We start from the raw sequence: 25,939 nt of genomic DNA, 5'->3' as shown, positions 1-25,939 counted from the left end.
ATACGAGAGGATGAGAAAAAAATACCAAACAATAGATCGAACGATTGGCAAAATAAATAAATAAAAATAGAAGACTGCAAAAATTTCAAATAAAATTAGTGGAAAGTTTTCAAAAATTCTTTTAAGTATAATTCTCCAAATTCAAAACGCCATAACTGTTGACAATAATATTTGATCAAGTGTACATACTTTGCTGCGATGTAAACAACACGATTGACGTTTATGTTACACAATTTGGTGGATCTCCGTTTTCCGTAAAGAATGTGTTGCAGGTATTGATACCCAAAAAAGTAATGTCCAGCTGGAAGGCTGTTGGTAAGTGTGTAGCAAAAGTATTTACCTGGCCAATGGATTAAAATCCCATCCCGTTTAGGTATTCGTTCGCAAATATTTACCAGTGGGAAGGTACTGCAAACCATACCACAACAATGGATCCTCAATCGGCAGCCAAATGTAAACAAACCTCTCGGTTTCAATTCGGGCTAGCAAGCTTGTGTATTAGTGCTTATTAAAGGGATTGTTTTATCTTCGATTGCAGCGCCTAAATCAATCACAAACCCGACACGCTCTGCTGGATTTGCGGCGCAAGGCAATACCAGTTGATCGGCAGCGTCAGGTACTGTACGAGCTGGTGGAAAAGTTTGAAAAGTTCCCACAGGAGAAAGCGTTCGCGATCGAGGAAGGTGCCATCGAGCTGCTTAAGGAACTGCAACACTCGACGGACCCGGCAATAACGCAACATGCCAAACTCGGTCTGGCGCTGCTTGGTTACGTACCAGCTCTGCCGAGCGAAGGAATCCGTATCTTGAGCATCGATGGTGGTGGCATCCGGGGTATTATCGTTATGGAACTGCTGCGTAAACTGGAACGACTTACGAACCGAAGAATATTCGACCTGTTCGATCTGGTGTGTGGCGTTTCGACCGGTGCTATCCTGGTGTGTGCGTTGGGTAGGTGCACAACAGTGTGGCGGGGCTTTAGTTCGTGTTAAGATTAAAAAAAATCATTTCCTTTTAGCCTCCGAAAAAGGGCTCACGCTGGCCGAAGGTATTCACCTGTACAAAAAGATAGCCTACAAGATCTTCCACCGTCCATCGACGTTGGATAAGCTATCGGGCGCTTCACGCTTGTTTTCCTCGCACGCATACTACGACATCGAGCTGTGGGAGTCATTGCTCAAACGGCATGTCGGTTATCGACGAATCATCGACACTGTGATGCTGCCAAACGTGCCGAAGGTGGGATAAAATCAAATGGGTAAAACAAACACCGAATGTACCTACGATCCTTATGCTAACGGTCCATTCCTTGGTTTTTCACACGCGCTACGGCTGGATCGCAGTTCTGCTGTGTTTCGACTACCGTGTGCGATGAGCACATCGATGCACACGTATTCCGCAACTACACCATGCCCCAAAACGTACAATCCGTGTACGCCGGCTCACACACAGCACGGCTGTGGGAAGTAGTACGAGCTTCATCAGCTGCACCGGCTTATTTCGGAGATTTTCCACTGAATGGGCAGCTTCATCAGGACGGAGGGATCCTGTACAACAATCCCACAACAGTGGCCATCCACGAAGCCAAATGTTTGTGGCCAAACGAACGGATCCAGTGTGTGGTATCGTTCGGTACGGGGCGAACACGTGGCAAATCGAACGATGGTCAGAAAATCATTAGCCGAAAAATACTCGACCAAGCCGCCCTGTCCAGCTCGTGGAAGACAAAGTTCTTGCGCATTCTCGATTCGGCCACTGATACTGAGGCGGCACACACTGTGCTGAGCGACTTGTTGCCACCGGGTCACTATTTTCGCTTCAATCCGTATCTGACGGAGTTCCTGTCGATGGTTGAAGTGCGGCCGGAAAAGATCGCCCAGCTGGAGAAGGATACGGCGATGTACTATGCACGCAATGAGGACAAGTTCGAGCAGGTGGCTGATCTGTTGACACGCAAAAGATCAATCGCACGCAAAGCGTACGATGTGGCGCGACATGTTTTCTACCGTTAGTGAAAACATGTATCGAGCGTAAAGTGGTTTTACTGCTAATTCCAAAGATTTTTTAGTATTCCAAGTTAGGGGATGAAAGTTTGAATTTGTTAAAGAATCTGTTTTCTACGGACCACAGCTGTATCAATGCTGTCATACCTCTCACGCATGTGAATAATTCAGGTTTTATTTCGGTATTATCCACATATTTTAGTATTACATGCCTTAACTTTTTATTTAAAGAAGCTTTACTACTGCTTCTTTTATGACATTACTATGAGTTGTGAGAATGTGTAATTGTTGTGTTTGTATGTATTGCTCTGTGTAAAATCTTAAATAAAGTTTTGAACTCCTAATGATTTTTGAAATCAGAAGATGCTAGTTAAAGAAATAGTTGTTTGAGGAAAACAAAATGTTTGAGATTTGTAATAGGCATGTATAAGTTTAATTGGGTGTTCCACCGCGTTTCTAATCCTCATTGGTGTTATCCACTTCTTTGTTGCATGTTTGCGTTCCTTTTTATGTGTTTATTCATACTGTGTTAAGTATAATGGTGAAGTCTCGCACACCTTTTCACCCAATGCCGGTGTACCATAAGGAGGTGTTAGGACACCACCTAGTTATCCTTTTAGTATCCCAGTTATCCTATTAGTAATCTTAAGTCCTCTGTTATGCAAATGACTTAAACATCAAACAGCGAGACTCTGCTAAGTATCCTTGATTGCTCTTCCATTTGGCGCTATCGTAATTATCTCACTTATCAGGTCTCTGTGTCCTGATAAGTGTCGTGTGTTCTTTTTTAGCCGTTCCCAATCGCCCACCCTCCTCCACTCCTTTGTTTTCGATAATCGGGATTTCAATCCGATTCCGATTCCGTAGATAGCAGAGCCTGGAGAATCCTGGACTTGCTGAGACGGATTGCTAGCAACGTCTTGGATCAACTATGCTTGTAGACGCGGCTTACTGGTCAGAACAAACCTGGGGTACTGTTTAGTTGTCTGTTCGTCCACTGCCAGGACCCATATCGAACCCATTGACCGGGTGCAGCGGTTGTTCACCAGATTTCCTGTTCAATTTTTTTGTGTTTCAGTTTTGTTGTGAATCACCTGCAAGACTATGAAGAAACGAGGTCAGATGCTTGGTATGCAATCACTGGAAGACCGCTGGTCCCACGCTGAGTCCTCTTTTATTGACTCTCTCCTTCTCGGTCACACCGAAGCTCCGTGCTCGTCTCAATTCCCTACATCTCCTTAATTCGCTGCATACGTCAGATTCTTAACATTTTAACACTTTCAATATTTTTAATTTTAATATTGTTAGCCTAGAATAGGTTAGTTTAAGACTTAACATTTGAGTGTATGTTGTGCAACCACTAGATTGACATTTTTTTTCTGAAATGTTTCAAATAAATCATAATCGCGTTGCGATGGAGGTGTATTTGCCGTAGAGTGCGAATTAACGCGGTCAAAGAAGCCGTTTTTGCTTACCACTGTGTGCGACAATCCCAGAGTTTACGTTCAAACGATTGTTTTTTTTTTTTTCAAAATTACTAAACAAACTTCACGATCTGAAATATTCTTCAGCACGAACCGAACCATATGCGAAGCAATAGTGTCTAACGTAGTATCACCGAAAGTTGAAAGGATTATTGCAACAATGAATTGCGTCATAAGATCGAAACAATTAATCTCGATTAATTGTGCAACGAAAAATGTGCAATAAATTAAAATCATTATCAGTGGGCGATAAATGCTTTGGACAAATTTTCGTACTTCCAAACGGTACACACCACATTGCACTATTCCTTCTCTAGTGAGCCGAGAGCAAATGAGAGAAAATGGAGTTTTCCTCACGATCGTGTTCGGCTGCTGGCGCCTGGCACAGAGATTTGGTCGAGAAGGAGGACACGGTTTTATTTTTAAGCAAACCGCCCAGCGAAGTCATCCCGATCGGTCACGATCACCCGTAGTTGTGTGCTGACCGCGACATAGCGTACGTTTGCTCTAGAATTTACCGGCGACGATCGCGTTTTCTCCGAACTCGTGTGTAAAGGAAAGTGATACAAACGCTAAGGGGAGGGAAATCCGGATACAAAAAATTGTTCCTCACGGAAAGGGCATCCATGTGTCTGGGTTGAAGTGTGCCGCAAGACTGTTGGTAAAGTTAATTTTTGTTGAATTTATGATCCCCCAGCGCACCGGAGTACGCTTTTGTTCGCCTTTAAGGGAATGTAGGTGAATGTGAATGTTCAAGCAGAAGTGAATAACGGACGATTTACGATTTCAAGTTGTGAATAGTAAAGTACCACTGGCACTGGGATAGCCAGGATGAGTAACATGCAACCGGAAGAGTACGAAAATACGGGTTGGCTGTCGTACTTTAGCCGACACAAGACAACCTACACTGCGTCCGACATTCACAAGATAAGCAACGAGCTGAACAATGTGCGCAAAAACTTGACCGCCACACAGTACGCGTACGGTGAGCTGAGTAGTGAGCTGAAGGCCCTGAAGAGCCTGCAGGAGCAGCAACGCTTGGTGGACGAGTACGAGCAGCGTGCTGCCAGTAGTAGTAGCAAAGGGGCTAAATCTACCGAGAAGCGATTGAAAGAGCAGGCAGACGAAATCAAGAGTCTCAAGAGCGATCTGGCCAGCTGTCGCAATGAGCTGTCCAAACAGATCACTGCCGTGAAGGTGGCGATTAGCGAACAGAGCAAGAAGAAGGCACTTTCCGGTAGTGGCAAATCTTCCGCCGGAAATGCGGGCATAACCTTGAGCCTGGAAAGCCGCATCATCGCTGCCGAGGTACAACTTGATCAGCTGGTAGCCGGACAGACAACTGATCGGTTAAGTGCCTTGGAGCAGAAAGTGGGCCAGCTGGAACAGACACGTGCAGGCGGCGGCGACTACGAGTCACGGTTGAATGCAATTGAGCGGGATTTCACACGCAAGCTGCAGGATCTGACTGATCTTGTGGTGGAGCTGCAGCGCAAGCTAGCCAAGAGCGAGGCCAAACAGGTGGAAATGGTGCAACGACTGTCTGCCGCTCAAACTACACTGTATGAACAGTTGGAACATCGGTATGACGAACAGTGTGGGAAGCTGCGAGAACTCCAGGTTCGACTCAAACACCTTGGGCAGAATGATGATATTGATTCGACGTTTGTTTGAGTGGCAAGTGACCGAACAGTAAGTGATAGTGCTTTACGGCAACATGTTTTAAATAATATTTTCGAATCGCTTGTTGATCTTGCAAACCATGATGCTAAGTGTTTTTTCCGCACATTCTGCAGATGATCAGAATTTGTGTTATGTTAGGCTATAATCTGATAATCGTTATAGATTGTGTGCAATATGGTGCTCGTTCTGACAAGATGGTTAAATAGCAAATCAATCGGAGATTTACACAGAATTCGCAGGGGGGGGGGGGGGGGGGGACATTTGAAGCGAGAAATAAAATCGGTGGGAATATTTTATGGCGAAAACGTGCAATATAAATCAAACCAAGAAAAGGAAAATCATCTGGCGACGTTGCACAGCTTCCAAACATTCTCTCCATTATTTTGGTTTAGCTCTCTCTCTCTCTCTTTCTCTCTCTTCGATGCTTTCTGTGAGTTTAATTTAATCAGTCATTTTTGTAGCCATTGACATCAAGTGACTTGTAGGGCGAGAATTATATTTGAGCGCCACGTGGTGTAGTGTGGAATGAAACATTTTGCCAAATGTTTTAAAGTGTTAAATAAAAGCCATTTTGAAAATATCGCTAATTATAAGAAACAATATGGTTGAAATAAAAAATTGAAGCAGTCCTTCAAAATCAATCTATCCGGAATATACCCACAATTGAACCACAGGACGATATAGTACATTGAACTAAAAACGTTTCAAGCTTCATCGTCATCATCTTTATCTTCATTCCCGTTACTTAATGGCCCAACACAAATTTTCGTCAATTCCAACTCCCCCAAACGAAACCCCAAACAGACTTTTGCAAAACTGGCGCAAATCGTTAGCTCCGATGAGTGTTGATCGGTTTGCCCAGCAGCCAGTCAAAAACACAAACAATCACGCCAACACGCGAGGAAACCCGAACGGTTGGAAAAACAAGCGCGACCTGTCAGCTTCGGTTTTGGTTGTGGATCGTTAGACAAACAAATCATCGTGCACGCTGTCGTGGCAAAATTGAGCCAAACGCTTTGCCACGGTGTTCGGGGAAATTTCGTTTTTAAACCCCAGGGCGGTGATCGATGGTGATCTACTGCACGGTAAATATGATCTACTACCGGACTTTGCGGTGAGTGCTGTGTATATGTGAGCTGTTTGTATTTATGTGGGATAGACGTCCGGTTTGGCACGCACCGTTGTAATGGAATATTAAAGATATTTTTCTTCTCTTCCGTGCTATTCCCACTCTATTATCTGCCAATTTTTGGGTCTCATAATTTTGTCCTATGACATTGTTTTCTCTCTCTCGAGGATTTAGTGAAAATGTGCCAGTGTTTTGACGGTTGTCTGTCAAAATAGATGGCTCATGCGGCGCATACTAATCAAACCATGCTGGGGGATGGGAATGCCAAAGGAGGCGGATTGGCGTCACGAAGGAAACATATGTCTCAAACAATTGATGAAAAGGGATCGAATTGCTCGATAGATACCAGCTTTTGTCGGTCCACAATTTAGCGTCGCACTGTTTGTGTCACTAATCTATACAACAAAAAGAGGTGAAAACACATCCCAAATACCTGACGCAGACAGCTAACAAATGGCGTCCTAAAGTGCGTAGCGTGTTTTCCACCTCGATTCCTTGCGTGAATTTTCGAACGTGACAGTTGTCGCTTCGCCGGGTGATAAATCGACTTACAAGCCACCAGGTTTGTTTCTTTGCTTCTTGCACATTCGTTGTTTTATTGTGTTTTTTTTTTGCTTCCCAGTATTGTTGTATTCCGTTGTCTTTTCCCAGCTAAACACTTGATGCTGTCCCGCGTCCCTGTTGCTGCTAATCGCTGCCATCTTTAGGTTCAATTTCCATTCACTTTCGTGACCTACCGACGGACAGTTTTACTAGCATGTTTTCATTCGCTTCATTTGTTGTGGTTGTTTTAAAAATGTTCATGAACAGACATTCACTCCACTTGCATTCTCGGGAGGAGATCGTTTTGAGTGCGTAAGTTTCTCTCTTTCTTTGCTGGTGAAAGGTGACGAAAAAGGTGACGGAAAGTGTATTTTATTAATATGAACGAACGTCGCAAGGTACGAAGAAAAAATGGATGAAAGGAAAATGGACAAAATAAAGCAAAGGCGTAAGAAGCATCAGAAGCAAAACTGGCAGGTAGATATTTTTACGAGGTGGTCAGTGTTCGTTGGGTCTAATTTATGTTTCTCTCGTGCCGCTAGACGTGGCAATAGAGATGCGATGAGCGTCTCACCCATGTTGGGTTAACAAATTCGAGTGTGAGAATCTTTCTTTTATGTTACATCATGAATGAAATTTTGCCAATTGGCTTTTTGTTGAAAGCAGTTTTATGGAAAGTTCAATAAGCTACTAAACGACTTTACATCGCTTCATCTAAGTCAGGGTCAAAGAATTGATTTAGTATAACCCAGTGATCAAAGCGTTTTTCTCTTTGTTCTTGCTTCCTTCATACGAGCCGCATATTTTATGGCTGGGTCGCTCGTTTTTCACAGACTCATCTTATGGAAAGGTGAGAAATCACGTCAAGAGTTCAAAGGAGTATTCTAATTTGCCAAAATGCTTTACATGAACGAAGGGGCGCTAATGTGCTTGGCTCATGGTATTTATGAGAAAAGCAATAGCTACGTTTTTATGATAGGATTTTGAGCGTGTTTTTTCAGAGCAATGCGTTCCACGTTTCAATATTCTGTAACATTATAACATGTATGAAACATCATAGAGCTTTTTAAGAGGTAATATTCAAACGCAATGAAATTACTACCAAATTACTTCCTTTCATAGTAGGTCCAATTGATCCCAGGTTTTCCTTACTAAAGGAAACACATTTAAGATATGGTTATGCTCTTACAACGAAAGATAAATAAACTGCGCTTCATCGGACTAACGATGCGCACTACGTTTTTTTTTTTTCCAAACGGTGTTGAAATTTGAAATCCACACGAAGCATAATCATTCGGTAACTGACTTGGGAAGAAAAATCTACCAACTGAGAAAAACAAGTGTAAGAAAATAACCTTCCACGATGAGTGAGTGTGTATGTGGGTTAAAGTAAAATAAACACTCACCATGATTGGAGGGTCAAGAAAGCAAATGCGAGCTGGTTTTACAAAGGAATTCTGCAGCCTGCCTGCTGACGTATCTGAATTGATCATTTATTCCGATTTGGTTTCCTCTAGATGCCTAGATGGAGGAAGTAAACAAGGAAAACTTAGTTCGAGGAACATCACAACGAGTCCAGCTTCACAGGTTGCAGTTGGAAAGAACGCCCAAAAATGTTTGGCTGTGTTTCAACAGATTTGTTTTCCGTTGACCGACAAAATACATGATTAGATCGTACGTATTAATTAGATTATCTCTGCTTTTTATGTTCCATACCGGTACTGATGCTAACCTTCCGCCACATCCCCTCGAAACCCCACGCTACACGCTGACCGATGCTTTATTTATAGCCCGAAGAGACGCATTTTCAATCGTTTATCCACAGTCAGCACGGCCCATCGAGACGAAGTTGTTTGGGTCGATTTTGTTTTCCTTTTTTTTATGATTCCCCTGTCTACGGCAGTACATTGGCCTCGGGTGAAATTGGGAACGTGTTTCAATCGATGGTTTTAGGTGTAGTTTTTGGCACATCGTTAAACGTGTTGCTTTTGGCGTTGTGTTTTTTTCATTTCACTTTTTTTTCCTTCCATCGAAGCGTGTTTTTTTTTGAATATTTGTGGAAGAGCATTTAAGATTTACGTGAGTTTGTTTTGTTGGCAAAATACATTTGTGGTTAAAGGAGATAATTTCAATTAAATAATTTACATAAAACGAATCTTTTATGATGATTGTTTAGACCCAAATATGAAAACCGAAATTTGAGCGAAATTAACCACAATCTGTATTAAATATAAATCCAAATTAACCCACAGAAGATTAAGATCGAATAAGTAGATCACGATTAGTAGGTCAACCGGTCGCCTTAAAAGCAGGAGCAGAGTGATGTACAATTATTGTTATTTTACTATTCATCGTGATCATTTTCAACTTGAGGCACTGAATCGCTGCAGTATAATCGATGACATAATCGATAAATGTAATACTAGAATTGGTATGCATCGTCCACTTCCTTGATGGATTTACCAGTCGTTACATATTGGCAGCTATAGCTTTACACGGCCAAAATTAAATCATGTGAGCTTGGGACATGTTTCATTTCCTTCCATCGTATGCAGATCAACATTTATTTGCTATGGCTGTACGGGAAGAAGTTTCTCCCCAACACACACACACTCTCTCGATTGATCGTAACATGTGCAATAACTAGGTCCGCCTTACACTCCCCACCTAGCAACGTGTCACATGAAGAAAGCGCTGTACGAGGAAGAGGTGGCAAAGAGGAGATTAAAAAATTCAGTTTATGTCGTTTTACGCTTTGCTAGGCTCGATACGATCGTGCCAGTGGATTGACGCCGGCAAGTGCATCCGTGAGTTGCATATGAAATAGCACGCATTATGTAGCGCGTGGTGGTGCGTGCGCTTGATAGACAAGAGGAAATAATCGAGAGAGCAAGATCGACCACGCTGGTCAGTTACGATAGCAATGAAGCTACTCCGGCAATTATCTTAACAAGTATCGCGATGTTATGCTTCACGACGGTGGTGGATAAATGTTTAATTTCGGCAACGATTTAGGATTGAGTGAGGTTATTGTAATATTCAATACTTTTCATCGAAAATTTGTTCATCATTTTACGCAACTAAAGAGCTTGAGTGTCACTACAATCATGCATTTTAATTTAAAATTTTCTTATAATTAAAATAATCTTATAATCATAAGGGCCGTCCCTTATGATTAAAAAAAAAACATTCCACATTCAGCATTTACTTCAAGTCATTTGACAAATGTACTGAAAAAACTTCACTTACATTAATGCTTTGCACTACATGCTCTCAGTTGAATGCTCCCGACTTACGGTAACTTCCTTCCTGCCAAACTTATCAATTGTTGAAAGTTGGAAGGGACACTCCCGATTGGGATTATCAACTGAAATCGACTTTTACGACAACCCCGCCATTGTTGCAATCCTCCAAGAGAGAGAGAGAGAGAGTCAAGTTGATGGAGGAGGAATAAAACCAAATGCGCATAGGAGGAGTATGTCGTAATTGATACATGCATGTTTCAACTGTTCGTATTGTTTAAAATGCGTTCGATTCGATGTTGCGGTGATCAGTCGTGTTTTGAAATTTTGGTATACATCATCCTTTAGCAGCAGCAGTGGCCAGTTGAATTTAGGAAACACAAACTAGGAATTAATTTAAAACATGTCAGTTAAAGTGAGTTACAAGTTTCCAGTAGTAATTGATAATACAATATCTTTATCATACTTGAAGGGAAACTTTCGTTATCAGTATGTTAGTAAAATCTCATAATAACACACACTTACACAAGTTTTACCGAATAAACAAAACAAGAGACCAGGCGCCTCCATTGAGAGAACGTTTCTGCTCTACGTGTTATTAACAAGAGAAATTGTGTACCAAATGTGTGTGTGAGTGTGTGTTTTAAAAAAGTTGTTTTTGTGTTCTTTTACTGTCGCAATTGCAGGTTCTATTGATCACGGCATCGTTGACCATCTTCCTGTCACAGCTGCCCCTGTCGTTCGCCAGTGATCTAGAAAGGTACAACATATAAAAAAGTGATTATACATTAATTTAACCTTTTAATAACAAATCGTACCACACCTTCGTTAAACCAACGAAAAGGCAGAATGCTATGAACACATTGCTTTACTACAATAAAAAAAAGAAAACATAAAAACCACCAACTGAGCGTGGTAACCCGTGTTCACACATGAGCAGCATGACGCACGTTAACACAATCCCATCGATCAGACAAATGGGTTATGTACTTACTACTACCATGCTGTCTTCATTCTCGGCTGCTTTTAAGGTGAAAGGAAAAAAAAATCGACCTTTAGCCCAACTCGACCCATTTCGGCCGAGTGAAAAACATGTCGGGCACTGGCTGTGCGAAACGTTAACCATCTGCCAAAACAAAACCGGAAAACGAGCCGGTTGCTTCACTCTCAGCACAGTGAATTAAGTAAACAGTTACGGTGGTATGGGGCAATCGATTAGTTTGCAATTAGGCTGTAAATTGGTTCGGCGAAGAAAACCAACCAAACGGGCAGCAAAAACATAACATGTCTCGTACGAAATCTGTGCCTCTTCAAATGATGAAAGAGAGACAGAGAGAGAGAGAGAAAGAGAGGAAAGAGATGGAGAATAAATAGAAAAACTTCCATAAATTACTGCCAGGAGCGCTACGTTAATGGAAGCGATTGGGATAGCTTTCCACGAGCGAGAAAAACTGGCATCGTGCCCATTATATCAGCAGTAAGGGCTACCAATTACTGGGGATTTAATCTTACCCCGGCCTTAATCTTGACTTCTGAAGAGTGATTTTCTCGTTCAATTTGCCACACGCGAGAATAAGGTGTAGGACGCCATACACATCCCGAAATGGGGATTACATTTTGAATCCATTTCCATTTCCTTACAGTTGAAGTGGTATTTGGTACCGATGTACCGACACAGCCACTCTTCTGTGATGCTTTGTGAAATCGAGAACGATGCATTTACTGTTTAGCAAAAATGGATCCGTACATGTCCCTTTTTTAACAACATATTTCTACAATTACTTTTCTTCTATTAATTATCTTTGCACAGCTTTGCTGCCAACGAAGCGCTTGCCCATCATCACCATGACGATCTAGTGCACCATCATTCGGATGCACTGCTGCACAGCCTAGCGAGTACCGATCATTCACTTTTGCATCATGACCTTCATCACGATCTTCACCACGATGTGCACCACCATGATGTGCATCATGTGCATCACGATCATGTGGTTGTGACTGCCCCACCACAACCGACTGGATTCTGGAAGAAGAAGCTCGTCTGGAAGCCACGATGGGTTAAAAGCTGGCAGGAGAAGAAGGTGTACGTGGGTGTATGGAAACGCGTCTGGGGACCAGTTCAGGTGACCGAATGGGTACCAATTCCGAAACCGCCTCCAGGTTGGTCCCATCACTAGAAACATTCTGCAGAAGCAGGGTGCACAGGTAGTACTTATTGTTCAGGTAGATCGTAAGTAATCCTTGTCGTATTGTTAAACTGTACAAAAGCTAGCTCGAATATGATTAATCGTTTGTTTTGTTAAAAATAAATGAAGTATCTTTTTCATTGTAACTATTCAATAATCATTGAGAGGACAGAAAGTTGAGTTATATTGTAACATGCGTCACAATAGTTTAGCGATCATAAATGCTTCCGAAATCTAAATCTTCTACATTGATGTAACTCGTTCAAACACAGTGTTTCGAAAACACATGCTCGAAACTATCTTCATGCCATCATCTGTTTGTTTGCATTCCTCTACATTCAGCAAACATTATTTGGCATCTGTACCGATGAATTGCACCTTGAAACGATTAAGATCCGTAATGAGATAAATTCCACAAGCACTAGCCACTGTACCGTACTGATGAATGAGATCCTCGAGGAATAATTATGACGATTTGCTGCCCACATGGTATGCTTTGGTATAATAAATTCTCTGTTAAAGTGTTTACCGAATGGTACAAAATAACCAGTGTAATGATGCGTCAAGCCAAGTCAAGTCGACAATAAACCACACAAAAATAGATGATTTCATAGAATGCATTGTAGCTTAAGGAATTTGTATCAATTACGAAAGGAAATCACTCACTATATTTTCCTTAGCTTCGTTACAATGATGCATATAACGATATGGATGTCGATTTTTCTCACTAACCACCAAAATAAGGGTGCCTTTTTTCCTCTTGCTTAAATTTCTTTCATCTAACAAAATCAAACATAACTTAAGTTAATAGATCTTTGTATGCTTTCTTTGTCTTCTTCGCGATATGCATTCTCATCATCCTGCACAGTCATTCCGCCTAAGAAACATCTTACAAATTTCCGATTTTGGTTTAGAGACACATGTAAGTATATCCGTTTGGTGGCAAGCGTCCATGCGCATTTGCATTCTATCGATTCCCCTCGATCTCTTTCCCAAATACGTTACACACAACTGAGTTCTACTGCCTAGTGATGTTAGGCGATACGTGAATATTGTTTTGTTTTTGTTCTCGCAGCATCTGTAATCCTGCCGGGTCTTCGCATGCCGTATAGGCCAAACAATGAACACAACAGTGCAACAATCGCTGCATCAATCCGATTATCGGTTCAGTGGTAACATTCGATATCTGGTGCGGGATTTTTGGAGAAAAATTACACCGACTGCTACCACCGAACTTCACATAGTGACACGGTAAAATAATGTAGTAATAGACAAATGGATGGGATTGGTAAGAGCGATTACATACCGGCCAAGGTTCACCGTTATCAAACAAACGTCCTTACTGAAACGGTTGGAAATGGTTTACTGATGTGTGGTAAAATGTTTTCCTTCGTTTTCCTCCCCTTCGGCTTTATGCTTCATTTGTGTATAGGCTTCATTAGTTAATATGTTTCTTTGTCAAATTTGCGATAAATTCGTTTTCCGTTTCGTACACCAAAAATTTGTATTTCTTACTGTTTCACATATTGTTTGACTATTCCGGCCTTTCGTGTAAGAACTATTCATTGCTTTTTTAATCTTTGTATTTCTTAGCGGATGATGATTTCACATACATCCTCTCTTTTCGTCCTTATTGCAGATATTGGTCAGCTGGAATCATGTAAAGTAAAACAATAATAATAAACAAAATTCCTGTGAAATTGCCCTGTAAGTGGGTGTGTTGCATAAGTTAAGATGACTTTTCAATACTTTCGTTCTCTCTCTCTCTCGCTCTCTCTCTCTCTCTCTCTCTCTCTCTCTCTCTCTCTCTCTCGCTGTACAAATAATAGGAGATCCAAACAGTGGCCTGAAAGAAGAAAGGTACGTTGGAAGTAAGAGGAGAGCCTTCCATTTTGTTTTGTGAACATCTTTCCCTCGCTTACATATTGCCACTTCAAATAGTGCATAGGTAGGATAATAAAATACTATTCTATCAATTTTAATACCGTTCGGCCGTCTTTTTAATCGACACAACTCAGCAGCCATTTTACAGTTTTACAACCTCGAAACAGTATAGTTTCTCGTCTAAATCTGCGCGTTTGTTAGATCGGAAACCGGTAGCGTTGAGTAGCGGACTTGTAAGTCATTTGGGGCCTGCTTTCCAACTAACAGGATCGTCGACATCCACGAACGGTTTAGTAATTGCCAGAGGAGTTGAACACGAGAATCACGCATTCCCGACATCACCGCAAAATGTTGACAAATGCACCGCAGTGACGACTGCGGTTCGGTTTGTCCAGGTTGGCTGACAGCAAGCAGCAGCAGCGCGCGTAAATTTAGTCGGTCGATATCGAAAGGTCATAAATCAGGAAATCTATGAAGTAAATGAGAAACCTGATCGCATTAATTATCATTATCGCGGGGTGAATTTACCGGTAAGATGGCACGATTGATGCTCTCGCGGGAAGGAGTCAATCATCGAGTTGATGTTGGCATACGATTGGTTGTGCATTGTGAGACATGTGGGAAATATGTGTGCAGTGGTGGTAGTGTTGATGACATTGATACGAATACGGGTGGAAAATGTACAAAAACAAAGGTGGCAGGAAAACAGGTGGAATTGGGAAGATGAACACAAATTGATAGAAAAAGAACAAGAGAACGAGAGGGAAAGAGAAAAAAAACAGAAACGAGAGCAGCACATTAGATGGAACGCGGAAAAAGGGATAGCAACGTGTTTACCTCATCGTGTCCTCTTTGTAGTCCTCCGGAATGACGAACAGATCGGGCGAAATATTGTCCCGAAATTCGAACTTTTGAAACGTAATTTTGGCCGACACCGTCGGTAGGATGGGGATGTCGATCTTCACCGGAAAGCCGCTGGGTAGTTTCAGTGTCACGAATTCACGTAACTTGCTGAAATGCTTGAACGGTGCTATTACTTCCAACACGTTCAACAGCATGTCTACGCTCAACGGAAAGTCTTTGCTCTGCAAGATAGAACAGAGAGTGCATAAAGTTAGATAAGTTACCGAATTTTTTAAACTACAGCCATCTTTACTCACCATAGCTACTGTTGCTTTAAAATTTTTGCTTGATTCCTTATACACTAGTTCACGGCCCAAGTTGGGATACTGGCCCGGCTCAGCCGAAATGTACTCTCCCCAGGTAACCTCACAGTTGGGCGGTGGCTGTAGCGACTCTCTTCGATAAATCTCGCCGTTCTGATCAATACCGCCCTGCTGACTCTGACCACCCTTCGTAAGCGATTCCATCAGAGCTTTATTTTTCTGCAGATCATCTCGCGACAGATGCTCGCGGCGTTTGCGCTGCTCCAGAGTCAAGCCGTTTATCGTGTAGAGATCGCTATCGTACTGTCCGGCCACTGTTTCTCGCCGATCTTCGCGAAAGATCCATCCCGATTGTGCTTTCGTAAAACTAATACCCTTGGTTGACATCTGTGCTGCAAGAATGTCGCTCGACATCAGGATGTCGACCTCGTCCTCGATTTCCATCTCCGTCTCCTCGTGTCGAACGTGCTGGTAGCAACGGCACTCGTTGTCCAGCGCCGTCAGCGAATCCTTCGGTGGATTTTCACCCTTGAAAATGAACGAAATGTCACCCCGTTCCCAGCGCATGTCGGAAAAGTCGACCAACGTCGTGTCGAGCCGTATCGAGCAGCCGGATTTATGAATTTTACAAACATCAGAGGGAAGTATGCGCGAGATAAGTGGTACCCAGGAATGAAAATCCCACTTAAGCTCCATGTAGAAGTCGCCCATCTGCTTCAGAGCTTTCACCAGGTTTGGGCGCCGCTGTTCCATCTGTTCGCGGGCCTGTTGCTTCAGTTTTCGCAACAGTGAAGTGACTGTAACGAGGAACAGAAAAATGGATATAGATTTAACGGATCGGATCGGAACGGATTTACGACAATCAAGACATACTTATTTGTCGATCTCCGTATGAGATCGCTTCCGCTAAAGGAGACCATCCTTGTGAATTTTTTACTTTAACCGGTGCGCCGTGTGCAAGCAATAGGAAAATACATTCTGAAATCAACCGAAGCAAACATAAACTTACATTAATTAGTTGATTAAGGCATGCGTGTTGAAAACAATTCTCTTCAATACATTTCCCAGTCGAGATAAACCATATTACGAAATTTAAATTGAAACAGATTTTGATTATATCCTGCTTTTACTGTACTGTAAAAATCGTTATTTTCTGTTTAGAGACAAGAAAACAAATTTAGTCACACGTTCACAAGGCACTAACGTATCGTAACTATTTTTAGTCTTTATTCTGAAACCCTTCCGGGATGAAAGAATAATCTATAAAAGCTCTCTATATGTTTCCTTTTTTCAATCATGACAAATTCCACCGCATGGATTTCATACAATCTTTTCATGGTACCTTAAAAGGGTCGATTTTTTTCACAGCGCGTTATTAAAAACCCGTCCGCATCTCTTTCGAGTCATACATGTTGAAAAATAAATAGCTTTCACACGGCCTTCGCCCGACCGATAAAATTCAACGGAAATAAAAATAAAAAGTTTACAGATATGATAAGCTTGTAAAGTCGATGCCGATAAAAGCAAAAAAAACGAGCTCTTCCAAACGATAAGTTGTTCGGCGCATACCATAAGGATACCGGCTCCTTTCCTTTCAAGCCAGGAAATGTAGCCAGTTGCGTGACTATAAATAAACAAATGAACAACAACAGCTCGGGGCGATTGATTCCAACCGGTGGATCCGGTGGTGTAGCGGTAATTTTGAGAAGGGAAAGGACAGCACGAGCCTTCGCGGCGGCGGTGCCCAGAAGAGGTCAGTGAGAACGTAATCAATAAAGAAGTGAGAAGAAAGAGGAAGCATAAAAGGAAGCAGTTCGCGCAAAAAAAAGAAACCAGGAATCCGGTTAGCATCCTTCCACCCTTTCCTCTTTTCTCTACTCTACGCCTGTCTGGGAACCCATCGTCCTAAGGCAACAGATTGTAAGGCTTGGGCATATAACTGTATCGGCATTCTAGGACAAGGTGACGAAGCAAACAGAACTTCATCAAGGTTACTATCAAACGCGGGACGCGAGTCGTTTCCCTCTAACTAATGACATTTATTACAATCATCCGCCATGTGCACGAGTGAGACAAATCGATGGAAAATACTACAAACAGATAGGAGGAAACGGACGTTGCAAGGAATGGAACATGATTAGAATCTCCTGCCAGCCAACCGTGGAAGGGATGAAATATGAATTAAAAAATGGAAATAAATTGATCAACGAGTGATTACTTTTCCCGAGGTCACATTAAAGGGTATAGACAAGTGATGAGAATAAAAACTCTTTTCAAATAATTCGGTCTTACTCACTCGCTGCTGGGGTTTGCTTCTCATAACAATCCTTTTCTGGAGTTGTCATAATGTGGCAGAAGATGGCCCTATTTCAAAACTAAAGTGTTAAAGCGGGTACTACCTCTCATAACATCAACAGCGGAAAGCTGTTGATTCTAATCCTAAAAGAGTTTTCCAAAAGAGTCCAAGTCCAAAAGAGTTTAAAACTCTTTGCGATTCGAGTCCCTTTGGCGACTTTTGACTCCTTGGGAATGTGTTTCAAAATAACGATTTCTAAAAGAGTTGTAAACACTATGTTTGTGTGGAGTTTATTTAAATCATTCATTAGAAAGATTTAAATCACTCACTCACTCCTGCCTAGTACGCATAACCCTAGTATACACGTGGTTGGTATTAGTATCAGAGTTTTTCTTGTGTCCATTGCGCGCATCAAATGTTTCTATTTACGATATTACAAAGAGTAATGATATCAATATTTGGACTGGGTTTCATGATCAAATTACTAACGCTGATAATTTTTCTTCTTGAATTATGTTGGAGTCATCGTGAATTTGCCAAACCAAAGCTTATACTTTACCTTCAAATTCGGTCTAAACTCTCCGGTGACTAATGTACGTTGGTGCGTGTGTATTGACTAACTTGCTCTCTTATCATAACTTCAGGATGGACTTCTCTTGCGCTACTACTTTGTCACGTTTCATTATCTTATGATAATGCATTCACTGAAGGTGGAGACAGGGGGTTCCATTAGAAAACGATTCAATCGAAATTACCACTTTGCAAAAGGGTGATAAATTTTTTCTCTTGCGAATTCTTCGCTCAATGATACCATCAGCAACTGTTCAAATGACTGCTGGTCGACACATGCTGTTGATAAGAGTCGAACGAGATGAGGGACTGTGTGTAGGTAGATGTAACCACAGGGTTTATCATTTTCCCGCGCCATTAGAACGTATGTGCCATTGTACGAAAGATAAATAACCATCAATGAGATATGCGCTTCACAGGTAGTCAAAAAAGCGATGAATCCATACCGTGTCACCAGCGATAGTTTGTAAAGGCAAATTTTTGTCTTTTTTAGTGACACGCGTTTGAGTTGGACGTACAAAACACAGATCACTTTTATCAGTCATCTGTACGCGGAAAGCGCACCGAAGCGTCACAATGCTTGAGACATTTCTTTACCACACACACGCGATTCGTAACTTGCATAATATTGCTTCGAAGACTTTCCTTTCTAAAGGAATGGAAAATGTTTGCAAACCCCACGCAAAAAAAAACAAACTTGAGTGCGCTTTCCATTAAATATTAATTTCACAACGTTGTGGCTTTGCTTGTGGGTTGGGACGGCGGAAAATTGATGTAATCGAAAGGGGAAGTTCCCAGTTAGAGGTGGGATTACTACGAGCGATTTTTCTCGCATTTACCGCCGCACTCCAGATGCTTGGCAGGGTGCCTGATTTGTTTTCGACATCCTCCCCTGCTGGTATAATTACCTTTCTTTCCTAGCATAACAGCCAAATGGAGTGGAGTGTTTCCTAAAACGAAATGATACACAAAAAAGTACATAAGTTAGTAGAATAAACAAACTGTATTGTAGCGGTAAAGCGTTTTCATTTATTTATAAACAAAACTAGGTGTACTGTTGCTAGTTTGTTAGCTTCATATCTTCATATCAACTTTATCCGAAAACCGTTTATCATTGTTGGCAAATTTGGTTTAATACATCTAGCACTTATCTACATGAGAAACGGTCCCGGGCATACCACAGTACGCGAATAAAAACGCTCACACAGGTAATACTTATTCGCACCATTACGCGGTTGCGTGGATACGCACAGACAAGAAACTTATCGATGCATGAATATGATTAGCTCGTCCCGTCGTTTGTCATCATCTTCCGCTGCTACCGCTACAGCGTGGATATTTGCCATCGAACGACTGGGCAATTCCCAGCCCAGCCAACCTCAGAAACAATTAATATCCGTGCAACTTACCATGTTTGTCCTTTTCGGCGATTTCGTGTGTCCGCAGCAACAGCGACAGCTTTCGGGTATCACCGTTAAAGACGCACTCATGCAGCGGAAACAATTCCGTCATTATTTCGCCGACTTCCGCTGCAATTGAGAGAAAACATTTTACTGAACCACACGCACTATTCGCGACGCGCAGCAGTCGATTTTTTCTCGTGTTCTTCCGTTGTTTCCCTTCCGAATGCGACCTACCTCCACGAGCAACATTTTTCACCTTTCGTGATTGTTTTGACCAATTGTCAAACTTCGGCAAAAATGGACTGACTTCGGGTTTAGCTGAGAAACGTCAACTGAGCTGTCATGCAGCAGCGAACAATGGTGCCTGGTGAAAATACTACGGCAAAAAGGTTGATATTTAATACAGAGGATACCTGGGATGTTCCACATGGGTGTTTTCAAATTAGTAATCATTCGTTAGACAAAATTTCTCGAATGAAAAATTTCAGAATGAACTTTAGGAGCAATTGACCAGAAAACTACGGCGGAAACCGTTATGTAGCAAATAATATTGCTGATTGAAAAACATATTCGAATAGGTAGAATGTATTGCATACTGTTAGGCGTTAAAATAAAATCTGCAATCCGCTGAATTCTATTTGATTTTTATTTAATTTATTAATTTTAGTTCCTTATGGGCTTATTGGGGCAGCCCGGTGGCGTATGCGACAGCGGCGCCGGTCTTCAAACGGCAGGACCGGGGTTCAAATCCCATCCGGACCGTCACCCCGTAGTGAGGATTGGAACCAACTACGTGGTATCGGCAATCTAGAAAGCCATGTTCGATGGCCGGTGTGACCTTAGTGGTCGTAAAGCCAAGAAGAAGAAGAAGAAGAAGAAGAAGAAAAATAATTATTTATGATACGTTGAACAAAATTTGTAAAAAACATAAAGGATCATGAGTATGCTGCACGATCAAAATACATCAAGCACAACATCAAGTGAGTAGGATATAATTTGGCCATAGTTTACTGTATAAATATAAGTTGCAATGTTGGTCGTAAAACGAAAAAGGTAGGATGTTGAGTACTAGGAAGAAGTTGAAAAAACATAAAAAAATCTTTGTGAAAACTTTTCGCCTCTTGGTACATTTCATAAATCATGTTACCATGCGCTTTCATGGTAAAAATGGCTAGTCGCTGGCTTGGAGGAATTTCTAGACAAAAACTGATCCGAGATGAAAAGTGAAAAAATACAGGGCTAAGGAAGCTACCCTGAGGTACTCTAGGCCAATGAATCAATGAGCGTATCAGCGAAATTCCCTCCACTCTTATCCAGAACCAGAGAAGAAGTGGCCCATCGAAAAACATTCGTTCGAAGCTAGCTTGGGGTTGCCGGAGCGGAGGTGGCAGTTGACAGGGACCTCGCCGATAACGGGGGGCCTCGATGGAGGCATGAGCTTCACCGAACAGGGGGGCCTCGCGGGTCTAGATAATCTGTTTATGTAGAATCATTATACAAAACACCACTCCCGTGTTGTACAGGATGACCATTTCAAGATGGCTCCTGGACCACAAAGGTTAAGGTGAGAAAGTATATGAGAGACAACAAATGGAAAGGAAAGACGAAACGTAAAATTAGCCAGTCATGTTCATTCTAGCTATGACACTTGAAGCTGCAATTATCGAATTAACTAGTCATAAATTGTCATTAATTTTTTTTTACAATACCACGTGGTGAGGTAGGTCAGTTCTCACTACGGGTGGACGGTCCGGATGGGATTTCAACCCCAGTCCTGCCGTTTGAAGACCGGTGCCGCTGTCGCCTATACCACCGGGCCGCCCCAATTGTCATTAAGTAATAGATATTAAAGTTTGAAAATCCGTGTACGTATTCTTCGTTATCGAGCATTCTAACCATTCGACGGTCTTAGGCTACTTCCAAAATCCTTGAAACCATTTCATTGCGCTTCGGGCATAGCACGCACGGGAACAGACTTCAGATCATATTCCTCTGATTATGACTATAATGAAGTTGTCTGTTTTCACAGAGTTTATTTCTCAGAGGTGTAAGTGAGTTCTAGTATCTATGTTACCAGCTATGTTATGGATTAGAATAAGACTTATAGAAGAAAGTTCTTGAAATTTCCTTTACATCTTAGGACAACTTTGAAATAGGATAGTCCATAAGTCGAGAACCCATCGATGAGGCACCCATGACGAGACTCTTTTCATGAGGTCTAAGATGGTTATTCTCATGCAAACATGCTACTGAACTACATCGTTGGTTACTAATCATTCACTCGTTTGATAGTAGTTTGATAGTAGATAGAAAGAACCAGTTCAGTAGTTTGATAGTTTATTAACTTCAACGGACCGCCTTCTTGCCTTCTTGAAGCGGGATAACAAAAAACAAGTGCACATCATATACATTTTAAGGCGGGCGAAATAAGTTAACAAATACCTCCAATATAGTTTAAACGGCGTGCGACATGTATTGTAAGTGACAATTATAAACAGCATTGACTTCACGACACATAAATAACAAATGTTTGGAGGGCACAAAACGGGTTGCGGTGATCCTGTACGTCTAGTATCGGTCTCGCACGGAGCAACCTCTGCGGATAGTATAGGCTTAGGCCAGATAATAGCACCAGAGAGTCGATCTGATTGTACAGGAGTCCCGCATAAAAGAGCCTTTGGGCATGGCAATTTTTTATTCAGCCCTATGGCAGCATACGAATGGCAGAGGGTCACCATACAACTGAAGTATGTTCGAAAACCGAACTCATCAAAGAGCAATAAAGCATTTCGATGCAAGCCGGGCGAGTAAAGTCGTTTACTAGTTCCTTTAGCAAACCGATCAGTTGGTTGCCCTTATTGAGAACATACTCTAGCTGGTCGTGGAAGCTCAACTTCTCTCCTATTCAAGCCCATTATAAGAGCGCCAGAACTGGAACGCACTCAGAGTGGCTCGGAGAAAGAGTTAGCACCCGAGTTGCGTTAATTTAAGAAAATGACCAACAGATGAAGAAACTTGGCGAGCAGCTAGGATTGCGGAACATTGCCAAAGGGAGCTTTGATGACTCAACTAACGTGTGCTTAGGGACAAATCCGTGTTGCACAGCGCTGGTGTAGTTCCATGCAGCAGCGAAGGGAGTTTCGTACACAAGAAGCTCGAAACCCTGAGCACATGCACAACGTAAATTAATGAGGCATTAGATTTGTCCACCTTTATGTACACAAGGACTAACCAGGAGGATTTCCAGCAGGCAGGATAAATATCCTCGCTCAACGAGATCGAAGCCCGGATAGGCGTCGCACCACAACGCGTCAGAACCAAATGCGGAATCGACACATGGAGCAAACGATGCTCTAAGGCGATCAATATTTGCTCCAAATGAATTCTTATTCGAACGTTGTTTTAGTCATTTTTTCATACTTTTAATCTTAAAATTGAAATCTGTAAATGCTGTTCTGTTGTCAGTGTATATAGCAATACCGCACTTGTACGAGTATGGACCGAAGGTTAATATAGGATCTCCATATCCTACTCCGGTTCAATACATCCACGGCGTACAGAATGGTAACATATCTCTTCCAATATCTCAGCTTGGGTACACGGGGAAGCCCAACCCCTAAATTGAGCGGTGGAGGGGGGGGGGGGGATAACTAGCGCCTGTTTTCCATGTTAGGGGCGGCTGGTTGTCCTTCTGTCCTGGCCAACGAGACTGAGAGGCATTGAAAGCAACCCCCCCCCCCCCCCCCTTCCCTCAATACTGTTGCAACGAAAGGAATCCATGAAATTTCGAATCGGACCAACAAGTACAGACCCACGCCGCGGAATAAGGACTACGATTGGAAACTCGGGACATGGAACTGCAGATCCCTCACATAACCCGGAAGTACCCGCATTCTTTCGGACGAAGTAAGGCCCCTTGTTAAGTGAGGTGAGATGCGAAAGCGAGTGATCGGGTGGTGACCGATCAATGAACGGATGTGCAGGTTGAGGATCCGCAGAAGGTTCTTCGATATGATCATTATCAATGTGCACAGTCCGCAACTTGGAAGCACCGATGACGATAAAGACAGTTTTTATACGCAGTTGGAGAGGGAGTACGACCTCTGCCCACAACACGGTGTCAAGATTGTCATCGGAGACTTTAACGCTTAGGTCGGACGGGAGGAGGGTAGGAAGTTTCAGTGCCTACCAGCTGACGAACGACAACGGGCTTCGGCTCGTGAACTTCGCCTTCTCCAAGCACATGACCATTCGCTGCATACATCGGCTGAGGCAAGCTGATGTGGCGAGGGACTTCGCAAACGCGCTTGGGGAAGCGCAGCCGGAGGACACCGAGGTGATGTCCCTCAATGACCACTGGCGTATGGTGGAGCAAGCCATCGGTAACACAGCCGAGCGAACTATTGGCCGCGTGACACGTAACCAGAGGAAGGAATAGTTTGATGATGAGTGCAGACGAGCACTATCCGAGAAGAATGCTACGGGTACCCGAATGCTCCAGCGCGAGACCTGGCAGAACGTGGAACACTACAGACGACTGAGTAGGCAGCAGATCCGGCTCTTCCAGGACAAGAAACGTAGCTTCGAAGAGTCGGAGGAGCAACTGATACATCAGTTATCCCAGTTAGGGGAAACTCGTAAGTTCTACAGGATGTTGAATGCAGCACGGGGCGGTTTTACTCCCATGATCGCTATGTGCCGCAACGAAGATGGAGATATCCTGTCGGACGAGCGAGAGGTACCCCCGCCATCCCTGAACGAAGTCACCAGTGCCATCAAGCAGCCGAAATGCAACAAATCAGCTGGCAGCAATGGGCTGGTGACGAACCGTTCAAGATGGGTCCGTAGAGGATTTCCGCCATCATGCATCAGCTGATTGTTAAGATTTGGGATCAGGAAGAAGTCCGGGACGAATGGAAACTGGGTCTCATACACCCGGTGAACAAAAAGGGCGACAGGATAGACTTTGCTAACTTCCGGGCCACCACAATCCTGATTGCTGCCTATAAGATCCTGTCCCGAATATTTTTCTGCATACTGGAGTCCCTTGCTACAGATTTCGTCGGAAGCTACCAAGCTGGATTTGTTGAAGGTAAATCGACAACCGACCAAATCTTCACTCTACGGCAGATCCACCAAAAATGCCGGGAGCACCAGATCCCTACGCACCACCTGTTCATTGACTTCAAGGCGACCTACGATACCATGGATCGGACCGAACTATGGAACACAATGCAGCAGTGCGGATTCTCTGGGAAGCTGGTACGGCTGCTAAAAGTCACTATGGACGGGGTGCAGTGCAAGGTGAGAGCTTCGAGCATGCTGTCGGAATTGTTCGAACCTCACCGGGGTCTGAGGTAAGGTAACGGACTCACCTGTTTGTTGTTCAAAATCGGTCTGGAGGGTGTTATGCGAAGCGCGGGCTTCGACATCCGGAGCACGGTTTTCTCCCGGTCTCTCCAATTCCTTGGCTTCGCGGATGACATCGACATCATCGGACGGAAAACTGCGGGGGTGTGCGAGGCGTACACCCGAGCATCAATGCGACGAAGACAAAACCCGACTCGGAAGCAGAGTATAAGTTGACGGCGACGATCTCGAGGTGGTAGAGGAGTTCTGCTACCTTGGTACGATCGTAACTTCGAACAACAACGTAAGCAGAGAAATCCGAAGGCGCATTGTTTAGGGGAATCGTGCCTACAACACACGAAATGCACGATTTACCGCACCTTGGTACGTCCGGTAGTCCTCTACGGGTACGAGTCTTGGACTATGCTGACAGAGGACGTCAATGCACTCGCCATTTTCGAGCGGCGGATGCAAAGGACTATCTTTGGCAGTGGCCGGACTCATGCCCCACCAAGAAGGTGCTCGTCAGCGACCCGTTCGGCACGAGGCGTAGAGGAGCACAGCGAGCTCGTTGGCTGGATCAAGTGGAGTCTAACCTGTCGGAGATCGGATGCAGACGTGGATGGAAGACTGTAGCCCTAGTCCAAGTTTCCTGGAAACTGATTAGAGACCTGGCCATGTCGACAGGCCGTGCTCAATCCTGAGCAAGCCAAGAATAAGAAGAAGAACAACAACAAAAATAAGAAAAAGAAGAAATGCAATAAAAAAGATGGTAACTTACTTTAGGAATTATTTTTTAAACCGCTGCATGTAAAGCCTTCTTGGCGTAACAACCAGCTGCATCAGCCGGTCATCTGCATTAATTTAAAACCACGTAATTGTATGAAGATCAACCCACCTATCGCCTCGGCATTGTAAGTAAATGGGACTCCTTCAAAGTTGACTACCAAATAATTTTATTTTTCTTCTTTTACATCTGACAATATATCTTATACAATGTAA

At 43.0% G+C, this 25,939-nt stretch overlaps 3 protein-coding genes across 6 annotated transcripts in view; 2 read left to right on the top strand and 1 right to left on the bottom strand.

Moving 5' to 3' along the window:
* The first annotated feature begins 278 nt into the window (after positions 1 to 278).
* On the top strand, positions 279 to 2,073 carry LOC126564650 (calcium-independent phospholipase A2-gamma-like). The gene is made up of 5 exons (XM_050221738.1): positions 279 to 315; positions 374 to 453; positions 539 to 950; positions 1,018 to 1,238; positions 1,343 to 2,073. Exons 1-5 carry the CDS (start codon positions 294 to 296, stop codon positions 2,009 to 2,011), a joined length of 1,404 nt encoding a protein of 467 aa, XP_050077695.1. The 5' UTR covers positions 279 to 293; the 3' UTR covers positions 2,012 to 2,073.
* A 2,244-nt stretch (positions 2,074 to 4,317) lies between these two features.
* On the top strand, positions 4,318 to 12,021 carry LOC126565189 (uncharacterized). Its single transcript, XM_050222337.1, has 2 exons — positions 4,318 to 5,178; positions 11,894 to 12,021. The coding sequence occupies exon 1, from the start codon at positions 4,318 to 4,320 to the stop codon at positions 5,158 to 5,160; it is 843 nt and encodes a 280-aa protein (XP_050078294.1). The 3' UTR covers positions 5,161 to 5,178; positions 11,894 to 12,021.
* Positions 12,022 to 14,491: 2,470 nt separating this feature from the next.
* Positions 14,492 to 25,939, bottom strand: part of LOC126564633 (ankyrin repeat domain-containing protein 13C) — a 250,773-nt gene continuing 239,325 nt past the window's right edge. Inside the window, exons 1-7 of one of the 4 annotated variants that reach the window (XM_050221715.1) lie at positions 19,789 to 19,868; positions 19,595 to 19,714; positions 19,094 to 19,135; positions 16,193 to 16,297; positions 15,314 to 16,116; positions 14,991 to 15,238; positions 14,492 to 14,622 (exon numbers count right to left, since the gene is read on the bottom strand). In XM_050221715.1, the coding sequence (XP_050077672.1) occupies positions 14,607 to 14,622; positions 14,991 to 15,238; positions 15,314 to 16,116; positions 16,193 to 16,297; positions 19,094 to 19,135; positions 19,595 to 19,714; positions 19,789 to 19,837 (1,383 nt within the window). In that variant the 5' untranslated portion in view covers positions 19,838 to 19,868 and the 3' untranslated portion in view covers positions 14,492 to 14,606. Of the gene's footprint in view, positions 14,643 to 14,990; positions 15,239 to 15,313; positions 16,117 to 16,192; positions 16,298 to 19,093; positions 19,136 to 19,594; positions 19,715 to 19,788; positions 19,869 to 25,939 lie in introns of those variants that run through there. The other 3 variants (XM_050221714.1, XM_050221716.1, XM_050221717.1) reach the window with 3 other exon arrangements.

The sequence above is a fragment of the Anopheles maculipalpis genome, chromosome 3RL (assembly GCF_943734695.1).
Source record: "Anopheles maculipalpis chromosome 3RL, idAnoMacuDA_375_x, whole genome shotgun sequence".
Classification (NCBI taxonomy): Eukaryota; Metazoa; Arthropoda; class Insecta; order Diptera; family Culicidae; genus Anopheles; species Anopheles maculipalpis.
The sequence above is the reverse complement of the archived record's forward strand: the minus strand, read 5'-3'. Positions and strand labels throughout refer to the sequence as shown.

Coding starts and splice junctions, on each gene's coding strand:
- LOC126565189 (XM_050222337.1), top strand. CDS start 4,318: ATGAGTAACATGCAACCGGAAGAGTACGAAAATACGGGTTGGCTGTCG.
- LOC126564650 (XM_050221738.1), top strand. CDS start 294: ATGTCCAGCTGGAAGGCTGTTG. Junction 454..538: donor TCCTCAATCGGCAGCCAAAT/GTAAACAAACCT, acceptor CTTCGATTGCAG/CGCCTAAATCAATCACAAAC. Junction 951..1,017: donor TATCCTGGTGTGTGCGTTGG/GTAGGTGCACAA, acceptor ATTTCCTTTTAG/CCTCCGAAAAAGGGCTCACG.